This window comes from Sorex araneus, chromosome 11 (genome assembly GCF_027595985.1).
Source record: "Sorex araneus isolate mSorAra2 chromosome 11, mSorAra2.pri, whole genome shotgun sequence".
NCBI classification, from domain to species: domain Eukaryota; kingdom Metazoa; phylum Chordata; class Mammalia; order Eulipotyphla; family Soricidae; genus Sorex; species Sorex araneus.
In genome coordinates this window covers 38,890,745-38,905,569 of record NC_073312.1, presented here as the reverse complement: position 1 = coordinate 38,905,569, position 14,825 = coordinate 38,890,745, and the positions used below count along the sequence as shown (strand labels likewise).

The window sequence follows — 14,825 nt, the reverse complement described above, 5'->3', positions numbered from 1 at the left end:
TGCTTGAGGAAAACAAAGCCAGACAAAGCCAGGGTGAGGACGGAGCAGCAGAGAGGCTGGGAAAAGGGTTGGAACTCTGTTCAGTTGAAATCTAGGATGGGCTTGTTTATCCTGGTGTCTCACCAGAGGACTGCATGAGAGGGGCAGTTACTCTGGGGTCCTCCTCACAGACAGACCCATCCGAGGGGGCAGTAGAGTAGGTAAACTAGGTAAACTCTCCTTCCCTCCATCAGGGGTACCCTCATCACTAGCTTTAATCAGTGATAGTGACAGTCTAGTCATGGCCAGTGGAGCCCAGAATCATCAAATACAGAGAAAGTCACACTAGGAGCCTTGCTGTCTCATCCATTCTAGAGGTGGAACCCAGGACTGACAGTGGTGCCAACTTAGAGCTCCAGTCCCAGCCAACTTCAGGTGACTGCAGAGGCTACATGGAGCCCACACGTGCGTTATCAGCAGAACTGCCCAGCTGAGTCCAACCCAGACTGCAGAATTTTAAGCAGATCAATGTTTTCTGTAGCCACTATGTTCAGTGTGGCTGGTTTTCAGCCAGATAACCTGAAACACTTTGGAATGAGCTGTGTGTGTTCTCTGAAGAAAACACTATTCAACGACAAGAAAGGTAACTGCTCTCAATTATGACTTCAAAACCACAAAAAATCATTGACCAACCAGAAACAAAGCCATATTGATTAAATCTTTCCCATCAAGACACTAAAAAAAACCCCAAAAATAATAAAAACAATTTGGGGCTAGAGCTGATAGGAACAGCAGGTAGGGTGCTTGTCTTGCACATGGAAGACCCAGATTCAATCGACTGCTTACCATTTGGTCCCCTCAGCACTGCCAAGAGTTATTCCTAAGTGCAGAGCCAGGACTAACCCCTGAATATTGCAAGGTATGACCAAAAAACAAAAACCCCTTAAATCTCGTTAAGATTTAGCTCTTTTCTCAAACTGGAAAGAGTTCCATACTTCAGGCCTCAGTAGAAACTTAGGTCTCCTTACTATGAATCAACCTGCCAAGCTATTCCTGGAAAGTCACTGGTTCTGGGCCAGGAGTTGCCTTCCAGGAACCATAAAGGTGAATAAGGCTTCCCCAAACTTCCTTCAGAGGTAACAGGACTCTCAAAGGATGGCTTTTGTTGAGGTCCACAGAGAAAGACATATAAATTAGAACTGGAAAGTGTGGGTTTGGGGTCTTGTGCAATATTTGAGCAATTCACCAATGGTTGCAATCCCCTTCTTTCTACACTGAGAATCAGGGACGAATCAATGAACCTGAGAGAGAGAATTAGGACAGAAGCAGATTCCCAGAGTGTCCCATTCACGCCATATCACTGTCCACCGGTCCTGTACCCAGGGCCTCCTAGCGACCTTATCTTCTCCAACTATATTTTGGATCTTAAGACCTGGGAACATCCTTCTAAAAGGCCAAGGTTTCTAGTGGGGATGGTCTCAACCCCTGGAGGCAACTGAGAACTCTGTGTGATGTTGCTAATAACCATGCTGTTTGGGATAATACTGCTTGTTGGCAGGCAGAAGCCAAGCATGCTGGCCATACAACAATATACAAGGCATTCACAAGTGAATATTCCTATGACACTGAATGGCATTCCTGATACTCGCACAGAAGAAAAAAATAGAAAAAATCCATTGTGACTTATTTGACACATAAAAATAGGTATATTTCTACTCCATCCTGATAGATAACAGACGTCTAAAAAAGTGTGATAGTCAGAAAGAATATACATTGTTGCAACCAATCCTTGAGGTTGAAGAAAGCTCATTACTATAAGCAAAGTTATTCCTGGATTTTAAGGCACACAGGAGTGATAGTCTGTATCTGTCCTTGTCACATGCATCCTGCATCTCTCTTGATCCATATTTATATTTGAATCTATCTCTTGACCTACTGCTCTCAAAGCCTTTCAAATAGTTAAAGGAATATTGTTTTCTTTGAAATTCAACCTTACTTAAAAGAAGAGGTGCAATACCAAATTTGTTTGTGTTGTAAATTACTTGCCATTGACTTTTCCAATCTCATACAGGTAGCCCTCATACGGAATCTGCACTTTCTGCTTTAGAGCAGAAGTCTGGGTAGCATATCTTATCGATGAACTTCATGTCAAGATAGGAATGATATTTCAAAATATTTACTGTAAATAAGGGGTGCCAAGGAGAGGACCTCAGAGAACTGGCCTGGAGCCTTGTTGCCGATTAACAAACACCTCATCCAAAGAGCAGAATCTTAGGCCTGTCCTGACAACCCTGAGTCAATCTACATCTGAGCAGATTCCCAGAAGAACTAATTGGCCCTAAAGACTTGGGCAGGACTCTGGTTGGGCGATGCTTGTGGGCAATTTCAGGCCCACGTGCCACAGCTCTCTGTCCGGACTCCCATAGTGCTGCGAGAGTCACCTGAGTTCTAGGGCCACATAGGGTAGGACCCCCCTGCCAGGGCTTCAGACTGCCAGCCTGCCAATGACCAAGAACCCAAGTTGCTGTAGAAGCTCAATACTGTTGTTTGAGAAGGACCCTGGCAACAGTCACTGTAGAAGGTTGAAGGAAAATTCCTTGGCGAGGTCATTGCTCAGCTGCCTGAGGTTTACTTGAACAGAAACATGTGAGGCTGGGGCTGGAACACAAGCTTTGCCCTTCCCTATGCAGGCCTTTCCCAAACTCCTCAGCTATGTTCCCATCCATTGGCAAAGATGCCAGCTATGATCCTGCACTGTGCTCAGGATTACATGAGAACATGAGGGAAGGAGCAAGGGAAGTCTTTCTAGAGCTGGAAAAGCCCGGACAGCTAGGACACCTGAGGCTGCACGGGGCCCACTTCAGGAGGGCATAGGCAGCTGAGATCTGTGTGGTCAGGAGCTCTGTGGGAGACTGGGAGCATATGTAGAATCTGCCCTTATTGACTTTGGAGCAGAAGGAAGCCTGCTGGCCTACCCACTCTGCTTTGTTTGCCTGAACCTAGCTAGGGCGAAGCGGGATGAACCTCAGAGCAGGCTTCTCTCTCAGCCCCTGAGCCCAGGCAGGGTGCATTTAGAGAAAAGTGGGTTTGGAAACTGGCTCTGTGACTTCCATACTCCAACAGCTGGAAACGACGTAGCTGGGAAACAACCCATTTGTCCAGCATTTGTTGAGCAGCTGTCATGAGGCAAATTCCAAGGAGAATCAATCAGATGCCTGGCCCCTGCCTGAGACATTGTCCTCCTGGAGGAACACAGATGCATTTGCACATTTGCACATGTGCAAAAAAAAAAGTGCCATGAATCTACAAAAGGAGCCAAAGGTTTCTTGGGTACACACTGCAGAAGAAGAAGAAGATGCCATGGGAATAGGCTTTCAAAACTCCTTCTGTCCCCTTCCCCCACTGTCTCTGGGATGGGTATGCTGAGTTCCTAGTCGACCACTTTTTACCCTACTTGGAATCCTGGTGGCTGACTTCCACGGACTGCACTATGGCTTCCGGTGGGTGAGCCCAAAGGGAGGCAGCCCAGGACCTAGGGTTGGGGAAAGACCAAGCAACGCACATTCTTCTCACTCTCCCTGCCACCTTCTGTTTCACCTTGTCTGAGTCCCTCAGGCAGTGACCTCTCCCACAATCCCAGGGAACTCTCCTCTCTGTGCCACAACCCCAGGTCTAGAAGAGAACCAGCTTCCTGAGGGCACTCATTTCTGGGCATGTGACGACCATTTCCTCTCAATTCCCTTAGCCCTGCCTGCACTCTGGGGAGTGTCCCATCTGGAACCACTATACTCTCTTAGTTTGCTTGTCCTCTTTTAAGTTCTGTTTACAAAGTCTAAAATTTTCCAGCTCAATGACCCTGGGCTGAAAGTGATAATCAGGCGATTATCACCATAAATCATTGCAAATACACTAGGAGCCAGAGTAACCTAAGGATTGGGGACTGTGTAGGGGGTGGGGGCTGTGTTTATATTGTTGCTTTTGTCACAAACCTCACAATGATCCCAAGAGACTCAGTTATTCTTGTTTTCCCTGTTATTTTGAGGAGAACATCGAGGCAGGCCAGATAAGTGACCAGCTAGCAAGTGGAGAGTCCCCACCTGCACCAGAGTCGGAATTATCACCAAGCCCAGCTCTCACCTAGGTCCACTCTGAGAGCCATGGGGTCCTCATCTGCCTGAGAAACTCTGCAGGGGACACAGAGTGAGGGTCTCAGGGCAAAGGCCCAGGAGCAGATGACTTGTGAAATAGAGGAGGTGAACAGGGGTAACAGGGAAAGTGGGCAGTGTTCCTAGGGTGACGAGTCAGGAGAACTATAATCAGGGAGAAACTATAGCAGAGGGAGAAGGACCTGGGGGTGGAGTCCAGGACAAGGACATGATAAGACAATAGTGAGGGAGCAAGTGTGGACAGAATACAGTGACAGAGACGCTGCTTTTTAAGCCTTGCCTGCCTGCCAGACACAGCCCTAGAGATTAAGGCACCCACACTCACATCCCACCCAAGAAACTATGTTCTCCTTGATCTTCCAACTAAGGAAGCAGAGGCCACTTTGCTTCACAGATGAGAAGGTTAAAGTTCAGTGGCTGAGGAATTACTCTTAAAAACTCCTGAAACAGCAGGGTCCAAATTCACAATCTCTTGTGGGAGAATCAGAGGCATAAGGAGGCAAGGAAGGAAGGAATTTGAGAAAAAGGGGATTGAAAAGCTCCCAAATAGTGATTATCAGAATCCTAGGAGAAGGATCTTCTCATTCACTTTGCTCACCCATCACGGTAAACAACAAAGAGCCAAGGTGTTATTTTTGCCTGATGTCTTCTTCCGGTGTGTAGTCTGGCTGTGCCGCATCTCAGACAGGACCATTACTGTCCCCTTACCTCTAGATTTCCTCTTGTTAAACACGGACTGCCAGACGATGGCCAGAGTGAAGAGCAGGACGCTGAGGATGCCCACGCAGCACACGAGCACAGCGTATACGTAGAGATCTGCAGGATGAGAGCAGAGGGTCTGCATGAAAGGGAACACACAGGGCAGCACACAATTCAAAACAGGACACAAGGTCCACACAAAAGGAGCCATGAGCACAAATGTTAAAAAAAAAAAAAAGGAACGAGAACGTTCTTAACAGAAGAGCCAAGAGAAAAATCTATGGGATCAAGTATCTGGCAGAGAGTTTTCAGACTCTATATCAAAACGTTGGAGAGACAGTGCAGAGATTAAGATATCTGCATATAGGGGGCTGGAGAGATAGCACAGCGGGTAGGGCGTTTGCCTTGCACGCGGCCGACCCGGGTTCGATTCCCAGCATCCCATATGGTCCCCTGAGCACAGCCAGGGGTAATTCCTGAGTGCAGAGCCAGGAGTAACCCCTGTGCATTGCCAGGCGTGACCCAAAAAGCAAAAAAAAAAAAAAAAAAAAAAAGATATCTGCATATAGCCAAGCCAAGCTCAAATTCTCAGCACCACATATGGTCTCCTTGATGAAAGTAAAAATAAGTCTTTCTCTGTAAACATACTATGAAATTTTTGAAAGAACAAGCCACAGATTGGGAGAAAAGTTCATGTTTCACTAGAGACCCATTTTTAGGGTTTGGAGCAATAGTACAACAAACAGGGCACTTGCTTAGCATACAACTGACTTAGGTTCAGTTCCCAGAACAATAACCATATTGTTAGTGGGTGTCCAGAGCCCCACCAGAAATGATTCCAAAAAGCAGAGCCAGGAGTAAGTCCTGAACACCACCAAGTGTGGCCCAAAAACTAGAAAGAAAAAAATTCATTTTTAGAATATGAAAAACTCTCAGAATTCAGGAGGAAATATAATCAACCCCATTAGAAAATGGGCAAAAGCAGAATTATTTCATATGATAAATAAACACGTAAGAATTTTGCTCTCCTTAGCCATTAGAGCAATACAAATTTCAGCCCAAATATGGTGTCTGAAATCCCTATCAGAATAGCTAAAAAAAAAAATAGTGTCAATAACGAATGGTGGCAAAGATATGGATAAACTGGGTCACTCAGGAATGGCGAGATTACTAAATGAGATGGAAGCTGAAGGAAACAGTCCGGCAGTTTCCTAGAAGATACAACTAACATTCAACTCACAATCAGGCTCCAAGACAGCGGACTCAGCAAAGTGACAGCTTCTGTCTATACAAAAGCCCATCATAACTGGAAACTGCCCAGATGTCTTCGGGTAGGTAAGTGATTAAATAAGCCAGGGTGCGTTCACACCAGGGACTACTACTCAGACAGAAAAGGCAACAATCTGGATGGATCACATCAGAGTTTATGCTGAGTGAGAAAAAGAAAAAAGGAAAAGAATTCCCAAACTTATACTGACACAATATTTTTGAAATGATGAAAGTATAGAAATGAACTAAATCAGTGGTGGCCAGAAGGAAAAAGGTTGTGAGAAGAAAAAAGGAAGTGGCTTTGGCTCTGAGCCCTTGCGGAGGTGGGAGCATCCTGTGTCTCAAGTATACCAATGCTATATCCTGGTTGGGATACTATATTATAGTGTCGCAGGAAGTTTCCTCTGGGAAAACTTAGGTACAAGGTTCAAACAGGTACAGGAGATCTATTTTATTTCCAATAAACACTAATTTACATTCATCACTAATGTGAATTCATGCTCAAGCCATATTTATGGCTGCTATAACAAAATCTTGCACACAGGAGAGCTTAACACACATTGTATTTGTCAGGTGTGGACCCCCAGAAGGCCAAGATCAAGGTTGTGGTAAATGCCATGTTGCCATGTCTGGTGAGCACTCTCTTCCTGGTGGAGAGATGACTTCCCTTGGGCAGAAAGAGCATGTGCTCTTCTATGACCCCGTATAAGGACAATCACGTCATTCGCTGAACTGTCTGCTGGTGTCCTAAGCCCCCCAACCCCTCCAACCCCGGCCCCGTGTGCCTAACACATTGGGGTTAGGAATATCAACATAGGAAGCAGGAAGGGTGAGGGGTGAACTCCATTATTCAAACCAGAAAGTTGTACTTTCATTTCTTAAACTCAAATGATCACCAGTCTTATTTGATTAAATACTGAAGTTGCTCAAAAGTGAAAGGGAAGCCAAAGCATTCTTTTAACTTTCTAGGCTGCTGCAAAAACGCTGCAGATGTTTGACCTCAGCAAAGGTTCTTCTGCTGACTTAAATTTCTTCAGCCAAAAGAAATGTATCACCAACCATGTTCAGCACCCTCATAGGTACAAAACATGACAAAGGATAGGCGAAACCATGTGGTTCACATATCCTTAGGACTGTGTGTCTAGAGCTCCATGCCAAGCTGTCTTTAAAACAGCAAAAAAATACACAAACAAAACAAAACAAACAAAAACCATAGAGAAATAAAATGAAAGAAAAAAATTGAGAAAAAAATGTCAGAGAGAATAAATGTCTCATGGTGACAGAACATCCTGAATTTACTTTTTTTTATCTTTCTAAAGCTTTGTTTGTTTTTGCATTCTCTGTGTTGCTTTAAAAGACCACTTGGTGTGGAGCTCTGGGAAGCTCCTTCTGGCCCCACAATTTGGTGTGATCCTAGTTCTGGGCACACGGAGAAACCTTGGCTAACATTCAGTGCACTTTCCACTGTAAACGTTCAGCAGTAGTTGGGGAACAGGAACGATCAAGCAAAGCTTGGATCCTATCTCTTGCTCAGCCCAGCTATGCCAGGCCCTCCAGGGCTCCACCAGATGGTGCTTGAAGGGCTACCAGGATCGAACTCAGGACCTTACATGTGCTTGCCACATTTCCCAGCCTTGTCTAGACATGTATTTTTTAATTAAGAACTACAATTTTATGTTTCTGATAATATTTAATCTCATTTTCTCCTTAATATGACTTCAAAACAGTATTCTGAGCTATTTCCAAACATTTGATAGAAGTTGACCCTATTAATATGTGGCTTAACAACTTCCTACTGTGTTTCTAAGTGTCCCTCATGATCAATGATTCATGAAGAGTATTCATAAGCTTATACCTTAATGCATCTCTCCTTAACGTTCTTAAGTTCCTGGGAGTAGAACTGCTGCATAGATGGGGAGCGACCCCTGGAAAGCCCTGGGGAGCTAGGGAAGCAGTTAGTTAAGTGCTTAAACTGAAAGAGCAAGCATGTTGGGGATGGCGGAGTGGCTGGCTTCCGTGCAGGCGGGGGGAGCACGTGGGACCATGGTCAATTGGACAGAGAGAATCAACAATTCAGGTTCCTTTCATCTCACTGCCTCTCGACTTCCACAACTTCCCCCACTGTTCTGGAGAGGCCCAGAATAGTCTTGCCCCTGGGATCTCTGAGCTCCTCCTGAGGTCTTAAACTTAGTCAGCAATTCCACTGAGCTTGTCTGAGTGGGTTCCTGTTCCCGGTCACTCAGAAGTCAGGACTAAGATCTAAGGCTGTAGAAAGCATATATAACAAGGTTTCAGGTGAAGGAGCACTAGCAGGAATATTCACGGGAATGGGCAGGGCTGCAAACCTGGAAGAGTCTCAATCAGAGAGTGCAGGGGAGACCATCAGAGAAACCCAGGAGGACTGGAGGGAGAGAGAGAGGACACACATTGTACAAACGAATGAGATCAAGGACTGCTGGAACCCCCATTGGTGTTTCCCCCTGAGGAAGCTACTGGAGAAGTCTCTGTGGAATGTTCAGGAGGTCTAGGAGAGGAGAGCCAGATCACCAAGCCAAGAAGGTCAAGGGAAGGGGAAGCAGGCGAGAAAGAAATAGAGAAAATTCTTTACTAGCCAAAATCAATACTACCTTTCCGTGTAGACTCCTGTGTCTTCAATGTGTGGACCTGGCACATGACTGTGGTAGAGAATGCTGTGAGTCAGGAGAGAGGCCAGGGCCTCCATTTGTATGCTCAGGTAGAGGTTTCCCAATCTCCCTTCCCCCGCAAGTCTGTGTCAGGAGATGGAGGACACAGGGTCAATCCTGGATTTGCACACCATTCCAGAAGCAGGGATTATAAGCTATTTCTAACACCAGAGGGTGAGGAATAAGGTGGTCACATGACAGGAAGTAGACCATGTGCATTGGCCTCTATCTCTAAGGGATTCCTGGGTTCAAAGACGAGAATGCACGGTCTCATTCTTGAAACGGAATGAAAGTCTTGATAAATCTTCTCTGCAGGGCCAGAGCAATAGTACAGCAGGTAAAGTGCTTAGATTGCACATAGCTGACCCAGGTTCGATCCCTGGCTCAACGTATGGTTTCTCCAGCCCTGCCAAGCGTGACCCCTGAATGCAAAGCCAGTAGCCATCCTGGGCACCATCTGTGTGACCCCCAAAACAAAATAAAATAAAATAGAAATAAATGTGTGCAAACTGTGACACAAACCAAGAGCGCGCTGCCCCATCAGACTCTTTCCCCTTCTGCAGAACTCAGGAACCAACCAGGAACAAGGTCATGGTGAGAATCTCCCCCAAGTCTCCCCAAAGCATATGGGACACATCTGTGTCCCATTCCACCCCCAGCAGGAGGCCGGGGGAGGTGTGGGGGGGGCATCAAAAGGGCCACGTGATGGTTACAGATCACCATCTTCACAACGTGGCACAAAGGGGGCTCTCCACAGGCAGTTGGGGTGACAGGATCATAAAACATCTGGCGAGTCCGGAAAGCTCAGCTACTCGGCCAAGCACATAGGCTCTCTGGGCCATGGACAGCGGCCAACAGGCACCGGCCACACGTGAGTGTGTCTCTGCAGGCACAGGGCTGTGTCTGCTCTCTGCAGTGTTCTTGAAGATACAGGAACCCTGACAAGGGTCACCTTGTCAGAAGAGTAGACACTCATAAAGGGAACCTGTGTTTCCCTGGACTGGGCAGCAATCAGTAACCCCAAGCTTTGACTCTGTCCTGTACTCTAAGCATTTCTGTAGCTGCAGGAAGACAATGACCCTGCAGAATCCACTCAAAATGCTAGAACCACTTAGCCTGCTTTTCTCTGCCTAGGCTTCCAGGCCTCCTTTAAACCAGGCAGGACAGCAAAGTTGTGTCCTGCAAGACAGTGACAAGGGCTAGCACATGGCTCAGGTCCCCTGAGGCTGTTCTTGGGAAGCAAGATGCTCCCTTACTGTCTGACTTTACCTTCATGCAAATGCTTCCCCCAATTATAAATATTGGCGGAAATTTTTTAAAACTCAGACCTAGCTAGACTTCCTTGTCTGGAGCCAGAATCTAAGCCTTTGGGTCCGAAGTTAACAAAACATCTGCCTATAACCAAATCTAGGATGAGCTTTTCATTACCATCTACACTTGCACAGTCACAATAATTCTAAAAGTGTCAGTCTATACCCTCAGTGTATTCGCAGATTTGTCTCTTCCAAAGGCACCAATGTGAATTTGAGAATCAATTGTCAGCCACTATGCAGAAAATGTCCCTCCAGTGCTCCCAGCCCAGGCCTCCCCGAAGCAGATGGTGAGGCCAGCAGGCTGCAGTGATATTCACACAGCAGGGGTGCTGGGGTGGGGGTAACAATGTCCAAGCGCCAGCTCCCATTCTCCCAGCAAGCCTGTCTAGGCCCGACTGAGTAGCCCCAACAAAAGGCAGAAGGTACCTGTTGCCAGGCAACCCCGATGTTGGCTGGGGGATTTAGCACTGCTTTGAAATCCCATGACCCCAACATTCCTCAACACAATAAAGGATTCTACCTCTCCCTGGACCCCAGAACCAGGAAAGTCAATGCCATCCTTGATGCTGCCAGGCTGAATGCAAATGTCTCGGAGATACGAGCTCTGTTGCAAAATCTTGCACCAACAAGTATTCCCCCCAAATATTTGTGCTTTTCTAATCCAATATGGAATACCATCTTGCTTGGTAAGAGCATCTGGGGAGTAACCCTGAGGGATTTTAACTTATTTCAGCATCCCATGGAGAGGCTTGACAATGCCATTTGTGTGAGGGCCAGGGATTGGATATTCATCTGCAAGCACCACTGTAGTCAAGACACTAACAGGCAAATGCCTGAGATCAGGCACCAGGGGGTTTCAGCCACCTCTGACCTCACCAACAATGCAGCTAGGTTAAAAAAAGCAAGACACCAGATGCCGCTGCAGCCAGGGCTAATGCCAATAGGAAAAAAACACTCTGGAAACAGCTACTCCGAAGCATTATACCAGTGAGAATTCCGATTTTGCCTGATTCCTAGGGTTGCGGAGAGAGAATATGTCAAATTTTGTGTCGAGGGTTCTATGGACAGTAACCCTAAGATTCCATAGCTACTTGTAGTAATAATTAAAAGTATTATTTATAAAATTATCAGTATAATAGAAATATCATGCAAGGCATTTTCTTTTTGTTTTTTTTGGGAGCCATACCCAGTGATGTTCAGGGGTTACTCCTGGCTCTGCACTCAGGAATTACTCCTGATGGTGATCAGGGACTCATACAGGAATCAGGGGGTCAGTCACAGGTCAGCCAGTAAGTAAAGGTCCAAGCTGTTGTACCCTCTATCCAGACCATATGCAAAGCATTTTAAAGCCATGATTCTTATTAACCCAATTCATGGGTATACAAAGGCTAAAAACCACTGCTTCTCAATGTTCTGATTATGTAACAAAGCAGTTCAATACTAAATATTCTCATGCTTCCAAACATGTAGTAATATTTTATTTGTTTTTGTTCCATGTCATCTGTGTTCAAAATAGGGCCCTTAGACCACTTGTATGAAAAAGACCTCAAGATCTGTCAAAGAATTCACTCTTTGATGTCCTCCTAGATTCAATCATTAGATTATTAGTGCAGAGCTTAGCACCTCTGCTACAAATAAGCTTCTGAAGAGATTTATGATCCTCCCAGAATTCTGAAAAATCCAACAACCCACTGGACTCCTACTATCACAATTGCCAGAGATCTTCCTACCTTAGGGACCTCCCAGAATTTCTATCTGTGGGCTTCCCCCAGCACAGTGCCTGCTTCATAGGGCAGCTACGGAAACCAAAGTGAGTCAACTCCTATGCCGATAGCTTTCCTCAATAAGGTGGTAAGTCACTAGTATCTGTTTATTTATGAAAAGACATTCCCTGAATAAAAGTCTAAAGGACAGAATTTGGAATTATTTTGCTAGAAGATTCTAACTAAGCAAGTGCAAAATGAACAAAAGACAGAGAAATCAAAGAATCATTGTTAGAGTCAAGTGTATTATGAAAAATGGCTTATGATTACAAAATAATAAAAATCCTAATGGCCTACCTACACCGGTGATAGGTCATGAGTTTCATATGATGATCACAATTACAGTTTCCTTTTTTTCTTTAGAGGGGAGGCCTTCCAACCAGTGTGCAGGGGGCCACAGAGTCAACCTCAGTGATAGTAAACCAAGTTGGAAGATACAGTGCTCCAGCTAGTGATGCCATGCTGGAGCTACCAAGACCACCCAGCAGTGTTCAGGGACTACCAGGGTCTTGTTCAGTTATACTCATGGCCAGACCATGAGGATTAAACTTGGGGGCTTGCATTTGCACACAGTCCTAATATCCAAGTTATCTCCCAACCTCTAGGTTACAGTTTACAAAAAGAGAAAGTGCCATAATCTAAAATTTTCAGTAGGTATTGAAAAAGGTGAGTTTGAATCCAAGTGCTCCCTGCAGGGCAAGCTCTTCATCCATCACACCTTAGCATGTAAACAAAAAGTATGACATCTGCACTTGTATGTTCATCACAGTACTGTTTACAATAGCCAGAATCTGGAAACAAGCTGAGTGCCCGAGAACAGATGACTGGTTAAAGAAACTTTGGTACATCTACACAATGGAATACTATGCAGCTTTTAAAAAAGATAAAGTCATAAACTTTGCATATAATTGGATCAACATGGAAAGTATATGCTAAGTGAAATGAGTCAGAAAGAAAGAGACAGACATAGAAAGATTGTACTCATATGTGGAATACAAAATAACAGAATGGGAGACTAACACCCAAGAATAGTAGAAATAAGTATACTAGGAGGTTTGCTCCATGGCTTGGAAGCCGGCCTTACATTCTGGGGGAAAAGGCAGCTCAGATAGAGAAGGGAACACCAACTAAAGTGTGATTGGAGGACCCGCTTGAGATGGGAGAGGCATGCTGAAAGCAGACTATAGATTGAACATGACGGCCACTCAATATCTCTATTGCAAACCAAAACCACCCAAAGGAGAGAGAGAACAAAAGGGAATGCCCTACTACAGAGGCGGGGTGGGGGTGGGGGGTGGAGTGAGGGGGTGGGATGAATACTGGGATCATCGGTGGTGGAGAATGGACACTGGTGGAGGGATGGGTACTTAAGCATTGTATAACTGGAATACAAGCACGAAAATATGTAAATCTGTAACTGTACTTCACGGTGATTCTCTAAAAACAAATAATAAATTTTTTAAAAATTAAATTTAAAAAAAAGTAAGAGTGAAGCCCAAACCCTACAACTCCTAAAACCTTTAGGCAAGGTCATCTGAATATGAAGAAATTTCACTGTCACTGCCACTGTCATCCCGTTGCTCATCGCTTTGCTCGAGCAGGCACCAGTAACGTCTCCATTGTGCGACTTGTTGTTAATGTTTTTGGCATATCGAATGCGTAGCTTGCCAGGTTCTGCCGTGTGAGCAGGATACTCTCAGTAGCTTGCCAAGCTCTCCGAGAGGGGCGGAAGAATCGAACCCGGGTCGGCCGCGTGCAAGGCAAACGCCCTACCTGCTGTGCTATCGCTCTGGCCCATGAAGAAATTTAGTGAAAATAATACAATGAAAAGATTTTTTTTAATTATGCTCATAATCCTCAACCCTTCTGTAGAAATCATTTCTGTGAACCTCCCTGACTCTAAGGAAACATATCTTCACCTTGGTCCTGAACACCAAAGCTAGAGAATTCTTCACTGGCAGGAGATGATTTGTGCATAGTAGGATGGCTAGTGGCATCCTGGGTCTCCAGTCAATTGATGCCAACAGCACCAAATTCTAGTTTTGGCAACTTTGGCAAACGTTCACTGAAGGGCAGTGCTGAAGGCTACTCAGTCCACCCCAGCAGTGTTCAGGGGTCACCTGGGCCACACAGGCGGGGGGCTAGGGGGATGGCACAAATTTGCAAGGATGGAACCCAAGGCCTCATATGCTTCAGCCCTTTGAGTTATCTCCCCAGCCCCTATCTGGGAACCCTGAACAAGCTCCAGGTCAATCAGAACTCTGGAGATAAACATTTTTTTATAGCTCTCCCAGGAGATTCTAACATGGATTGAAAATAACTAGTTTAAGAGTTTCCTAACTGTTTTCAGAACCCAAACTCTTTAACAAACTATAACCAGAGATATATTCATGGTAGATATACTTTACACTTCTGTGTTACTTGATGATTCCTCCCTAATATCACAACGGAAAGGAATTCTGGAGCAAAACTAAACAAAACAACCCAAATTACACAGATTGAAGTTTCACTTTTATTATAAAATTCATGGGCTGATATCACCATGTATTTCCATATTACTCTGGAGTTAAGTTGAGCACGAGAAAATAAGTTGATGATAGGGCAATACTGAGATATCACGTTCCTTTCATATTCCTCTATTCCTCTCCTATTATCTAAAATCAAGAAGGATAGCATTTTATAATAAAGAAGTATACTAGAGTTACCTTCAAAAAATGCCCATGTATCTTTCTTTTTCTCAAAGGATGAGTCTTCTGGAACTTGGAGAGAAGTCACTGTAAGACAAAAAAAGCAACGGCATAAGATGAAGTAGAGTTGCTAATGGGCCTAACCCATAGTGCAATCCAAACTGCTGCCAGATACTACAAACGTCTCTTGAATTCATAGTCTTTGTATTTGCAAAAATACATTGAATTGCCATAACTCAAATGCCAGGGAGAGGTACAATGACTT

At 45.0% G+C, this 14,825-nt stretch overlaps 1 protein-coding gene across 2 annotated transcripts in view; it reads right to left on the bottom strand.

Annotated features, from left to right (window-relative positions):
• The window catches only part of VSTM4 (V-set and transmembrane domain containing 4), a 91,806-nt gene that overhangs the window by 50,233 nt on the left and 26,748 nt on the right, over positions 1 to 14,825 (bottom strand). For both annotated transcript variants that reach the window (XM_055119167.1, XM_055119168.1), the window contains 2 exons: positions 14,579 to 14,647; positions 4,854 to 4,961 (listed from right to left, as the gene is read on the bottom strand). In XM_055119167.1, coding sequence (XP_054975142.1) covers positions 4,854 to 4,961; positions 14,579 to 14,647 — 177 coding nt within the window. The remainder of the gene's footprint in view (positions 1 to 4,853; positions 4,962 to 14,578; positions 14,648 to 14,825) is intronic.